General features: G+C 59.3%; 1 protein-coding gene across 1 annotated transcript; it reads left to right on the top strand.

Annotated features, from left to right (window-relative positions):
- The first annotated feature begins 963 nt into the window (after positions 1 to 963).
- Positions 964 to 2,964, top strand: FIGNL2 (fidgetin like 2). The gene has a single exon (XM_004388348.2). The coding sequence runs from the start codon at positions 982 to 984 to the stop codon at positions 2,962 to 2,964; it is 1,983 nt and encodes a 660-aa protein (XP_004388405.1). The 5' UTR covers positions 964 to 981.
- Positions 2,965 to 5,856: the final 2,892 nt, after the last annotated feature.

The following is a 5,856-nucleotide window of genomic DNA, read 5'->3' as shown; positions in this document are numbered from 1 at the left end:
CACAGCAAAACATAAACCAATTCAACCATTTCCCTATGTACAATTCAGTGACACTGATTACACTGAGTTGGGCAACCATTCTCACCCTCCTTTTCTGAGTTGTTCCTCCCCCATTAACATAAACTCACTGCCTGTTTTAGGAGTATTGTGGTGAGACACATTTTGGGAAGGAGGCAGGTGGCAGCACCTGCCCTGGGCACACAACCAGTAAGTACAGAGCTGGATCTGGAATCCAGGTGTTCTGATGGCTTCAGGCAGAGGTGAAAAGAAACCAAGTGGAAAGGACGTTAATGCTTCTGGGTCAGCCTCTGGGGCTTCCTAGGAACAATGAGGCACTGCCATAGACTCTGGCATTTCTGACCTTAGGCCCAAAGGGGGCCCTGGAATCTCAGGCGAAGCTGAGGTGAACAGACCAGTGAGAAAATCAAACTGCTGGCCCACTAGGCCAGGGATCCTGGGCCGGCCACACACCTTTACATAACTCTATGTGTGAGCAACAAATGTTGCTGAATGAGTCCTCCTCTGGGTTTGGCGGGTCCCTACCGCTAGAGCTGCCCATGTGGACAGCTTGGGGTTGTCTTGCCCATTGCCTGACTTTTCACTGCATTAGGTCTTAGAATAAGGACCATGTGTCCTACAGAAGGCATGACTGGTGTGGTCAAGGCAGAATAATAATCTTTGCCTACAAGGTGGCGTTAGGGCTTTTCCAAACATACGAAAGGAAGTTTCCAGTTCCCTCTTGGCTCCAAGGAAAATATTTTCAGATAGCTTTAATCCTGGGACATGTAGGGCAAGTATTGGGTATTTGGTGCTTGGAGGAAGGATGTCCTAGGAAAGTGGATAGTAGATGCTGGAAAACCAGCCTGTTCCAAGCTGCAGTCTAAGTGGGTTGGCCTGTGGCTAGCGGTCGGTGGGTTCTTAGAGGGTCTGTAGGACCTCACCAGCCGCTTTTTCGCTCTCTTGGGTACAGCTCTGTCGAAGATGCACTGGACACCGGAACACGCCCAGCCCCTTAACCAGTGGCCAGAGCAGCACCTAGACGTCTCCTCCACCACCCCGTCACCGGCCCACAAGTTGGAGTTACCCCCTGGGGGTCGCCAGCGCTGCCATTATGCTTGGGCACACGATGACATCTCCGCCCTCACCGCCTCCAACCTTCTCAAGCGCTACGCGGAGAAGTACTCAGGGGTCCTGGACTCGCCCTACGAGCGCCCCACCCTGGGCGGCTATGGCGACACCGCCTTCCTCAACGGCGCCAAGGGAGACTCCGAGCCCTGGCCAGGGCCCGAGCCGCCCTACCCCTTGGCCTCACTCCACGACGGCCTCCCGGGAACCAAGTCGGGCAGTGGGGGCGGTTCCGGAGGCCTGGGAGGCTCCCCAGTTTTAGCCGGGAACCTGCCTGAAACCCTCTACGCCGGCAATGCGTGCGGGGGCCCGTCGGCGGCGCCAGACTACGCTGCAGGCTACGGAGGGGGGTACCTGGCGCCCGGCTACTGCGCGCAGACGGGCGCTACGCTGCCCCCGCCGCCCCCAGCCGCGTTACTGCAGCCACCGCCTCCGCCCGGGTATGGCCCCTCGGGGCCTCTGTACAACTATCCCACAGGGGGCTACGCCGCGCAGCCCGGCTACGGTGGCCTTCCGCCGCCGCCGGCCCCGCCGCCTACCCCCTACCTGACCTCGGGCCTGGCAGCGCCCACGCCCCTGCCCACGCCGGCCCCATCCCGGCCGGCGCCCACCTCCTACAGCTTCCAGGCGGCCGCTCCGGCTGCGGAGGCCGGGGTCTCGCTGAAGCGCAAGGCCGCCGACGAGGTTGCAGAGGGCCGCTACCGCAAGTACATCTACGAGCCCGCCAAAGCCCCCGCGGCCGACGGCGCCTCCTACCCCACCGCGGACAACGGCGAGTGTCGGGGCAACGGGTTCCGAGCAAAGCCAACGGGAGTCGCGGAGGAGGGGTCGGGCAAGTACGGTGGCGGCGTCCCCCTCAAAGTGCTGGGCTCCCCTGTGTACGGCCCACAGCTCGAGCCCTTTGAAAAGTTCCCGGAGCGGGTCCCGGCGCCGACTCCCCGTGGGGGCTTCGCGGTGCTGTCGGGAGAGGCTCTCAAAAGCGTGGACCCGGGAGCCCTGGAGCTAGTGACAAGCAAGATGATGGACTGCGGCCCCCCTGTGCAGTGGGCAGATGTAGCAGGCCAGGGCGCGCTCAAAGCGGCGCTGGAAGAGGAGCTGGTATGGCCCCTGCTGAGGCCACCCGCCTACCCGGGCAGCCCACGCCCGCCGCGGACCGTGCTGCTCTTCGGGCCGCGGGGCTCCGGCAAGGCACTGCTGGGCCGCTGCCTCGCCACGCAGCTGGGCGCCACGGTGCTGCGCCTGCGCGGCTCGGCGCTGGGGGCTTCGGGCGCCACGGAGGGCGTGCGCCTCCTCCAGGCCGCCTTCGCGGCTGCGCGCAGCCGCCCGCCAGCAGTGCTCCTCATTAGCGAGCTGGACGCGCTGCTCGCATCTCGGGACGATGGCGGCGGCGCCGCCGCCGGCGCGCTGCAGGCGCCGCTTCTGGCCTGCCTGGACAGTGGCTGTGGTGCGGGGGCTGACGGCCTGCTGGTGGTGGGCACCACGTCGCGGCCGGCGGCCCTGGATGAGGCGACCCGCAGGCGCTTCGCTCTCCGCTTCTACGTGGCGCTGCCCGATGGTCCGGCCCGCGGGCAGATCCTGCAGCGAGCTTTGGCCCAGCAGGGCTGCGCGCTGAGTGAGCGTGAGCTCGCGGCCCTGGTGCAGGGCACCCAGGGCTTCTCCGGCGGCGACCTGGGGCAGCTGTGTCAGCAGGCAGCAGCCGGGGCGGGCCTCCCGGGTCTGCAGCGTCCCCTCTCCTACAAAGACTTGGAGGCAGCATTAGCCAAGGTGGGCCCTAGGGTCTCCCCCAAGGAGCTGGACTCGTTCGTGGAGTGGGACAAAATGTATGGCTCCGGACACTGATGGCGCAGCGGGGAGGGCGCGGGAGCCACCGCCCGTCCCACCCGGTTTCCTCCCTTTTGGAAGGGTATCTTTAAACAAACCGGGGCTGAGAGGGTGTTGGAGTGATGAATGTGGGGTGGGGAGGGGCGGGGTCTGCCGGTGGATTTTTTTCGTGGGAAGGAAAATGCTTCTGCTAGGCAGATAGATGCCATATGCGCCGTGTACTCAGGTTTTTCCTATTTATTGTGGACGGGAAGCTCTCCCTACGGACGGGACAGATCCAGGAGGGCTGGTACCCGGGGCCTAAGGAACTCCTGCTCTCTCGCCACAATCCTTTTGTCTCCTCGCTATCTGAATGATTCCCGTCCCCCGCCCCCCTGCCTCTTTCTCTGCATTTGCCTAGTTTTCTCCCTCCATCACTTTGTCCCTGAATACACCACCCCCATGCTCGCCTTATTTCTCTTTTGCTCCTCTTTCCCTCCCCCATCTCTCCATCTATCATCCTCTGTGCTTCTGTCTCCACCGGGTTCTCTCCAGTTCCCTGTGTCTCTTGCTCCCAGCGCTTTAACGCCTCTCACTGCCTGCTGTCCCTCTCGCATTCAAAGACTGCAGTGTCCCTTCACAGGAGATCTGGAGGTCCAGGGGTAGAGGAGGAGGAGGTAGGGAGTTCCCTCCACCGCTTATCCCTCACCCAGCTGAAACTTTGGGTCTTGGAGGGGCGGTCAAGCAAAAATGAAAAAATGGGGGGAAAAAAAAAAAAAAAAAACCCACCCAAAGAAGGGTTTTTTTGTTTGCTTTTGATGGGAAATCCCAGAAATGTAGCTTGTTTAATATTTTAGGCCTTTTATTTTTATAAGATGTGTAGAATTTGCTGTTTTTATTTTGACAACTCAGGAAGTAACTGACCTCAGAAAGAATGTTAGATTTTGGCTGCTCTCCTGTGTTCCTCCCCACCTTTCCCCCAGGGGAGCACATTCTCCGAGAAGACTCAGAAAGTGAGACTGTGGGGAATGGGAGAGGAAGACCCAGGGGCTGCACTCAAACCCCTGCCATCCCTGGGACAGAAGTGGAATGTATTTCTAGGGCTTCCTCCCCAGGTCCAAGGTTTTAGGCAGGGGTGTGGGGGAGTGGATGTTGGATTTGAGAAAGGAGGTAAGTCTTATTCCCTTCCTGCTGCTCTCCCCTCTGGGCCCCACCCCTCAGCCCAGTATTTTCCTGTGAAGCATTATCCAGAGTTGGGAATGCTCTTGCCCACTTCCTGCCCTAGACCCAGAAAGTAGGGAAATGGAGGGCCCTGCCCAGACTGGGAGGGCCCAAGTGGGAGGGTGACCCAGGTAGAATCCCCAGAGAGGTATCTTATCCAGCCCCTAACTTGGTAGAGGTCCCTTACAACTTATGTTGAGAAGATTCCTTTGGGAGGGAAGACAGTCTGGTCACAAGTCTGGTTGGGCACAAAATGAACCACAGACCCCAGCCTTCTTTGTCTGCTGTTTGCTGGGAGAGGCTCTGAGATGAGCTGAGCAGCCCCATAGGAGAAGGTACTCTGGGAAAGTGGGCCTCCTCCATTCCCCTAGAGCCCTAGGTCTGGAGCTTCACAGGCTGGGAGAGGGTGAAGGAGATGGGCAGGCTGTTTTCCCTGACATCAGGGCTTATTCTCAGGCCCACCCAAAGTTGCCAGCAGAAGCCCAGGCTTGGAGGCCTTTCCCTCAGAGAACCATACTCCTCTCCTTCCCACCAACTTTTCCCTTGAGGGGGCTTTAGCAGTTTGCTGCCACCCTTCAGGGAGCCCATTTCACAACTTGAGCTTTGGTCCAAAGGGGGAGACGGCCCCATATTCCCACCTCCTTTTCTTCTACCCCAGCCTTGCTTCCTGTTCCCTGCCTGCCCCTGCGGCTCCCACAGAGTCTGTGTCACCTCCCACTCCTGGCTGTGAGAGTGTCCATGGGGGACATTGCAGGTGCCAAGGTGCTGAGGGCCTGTGCTGTGCTGGCCTAGGAATGCTCGCAGGAAAGCTGCTCTACTTTTTTCCTTTTTCACCCTTGGTCTTTTTCTGACCCTCCTCTCCTTGGAGCCAGCCAATTGCAGGCCTCTGGTGCCTCCAAAACAGTGGGCTGCAGGGTCTTGGCTGTGAATGACCCTCGGAGGGAGCAGGGAGTGAGGAGGTTCTCTCAGGTGTGTGTATGTGTATGGGGTGGGGTAGGGGGAAAGTGTCAAGGAAGTGGGCTGGGATCCCAGCCTTCTGTTCAAGAGGCAGGCAGCTCTGGGGGTAGGGAAGAACTCACTGAGACCCTACAGCCTCCTGTACTGGGCTCTTCCTGTTTCCCAGGCTTGGGGAACTTTGCACAAGGAGACAGCCCCCAGGCTACTGGCATCTACCTCATGGACACTGGGGCGGGGAGGGGAAGGGCAGGTCCAGCTCTGGCAATGTTGGGGGTCGGGGCATACCAAAGAATCCAGGGGCAGGGTGTAGGGGAGGGGCAGACTCGGCAAGTTGGCCCTTTCCTTCCTCTACCCAGATTGGGGTTGGGGTCCCCTCCTCCAGCTGTAACCATTTCTACCTCATTTTGCTGCGTGTTGTACATGGACGTATTTATCTCCTGTCTGATGATGCTCTGCAGTTGTGGTCTGTCTACCTCAGAAGAGACTGTATTTTAAAAGAAAGTATTACACAGTATTAAAGTGATGACATGTGGTTTCCAGAGAATTTCTTGGGGGTAGTGGATGTGGGGAGCTCTCGAGGGGATGCTTGGGCATCCAGGTCTGCTGGGGCTCAGGATGTGGTTTTGTGGGTGTTTCTGTTCCTTCAGAAAAAAGTTATTGCGGGGCTCCAGTTATTCACCCTGCTACAGTGAGTGCCTACCAGGTGCCGGGCCCTGAGTCTACAGGGTGAAAAGCCACACGAGGGCTCTGGAA

This window comes from Trichechus manatus, unplaced genomic scaffold, assembly GCF_000243295.1.
Source record: "Trichechus manatus latirostris isolate Lorelei unplaced genomic scaffold, TriManLat1.0 scaffold00209, whole genome shotgun sequence".
Lineage (NCBI taxonomy): Eukaryota > Metazoa > Chordata > Mammalia > Sirenia > Trichechidae > Trichechus > Trichechus manatus.
This window is presented reverse-complemented; position numbering and strand designations above follow the sequence as displayed.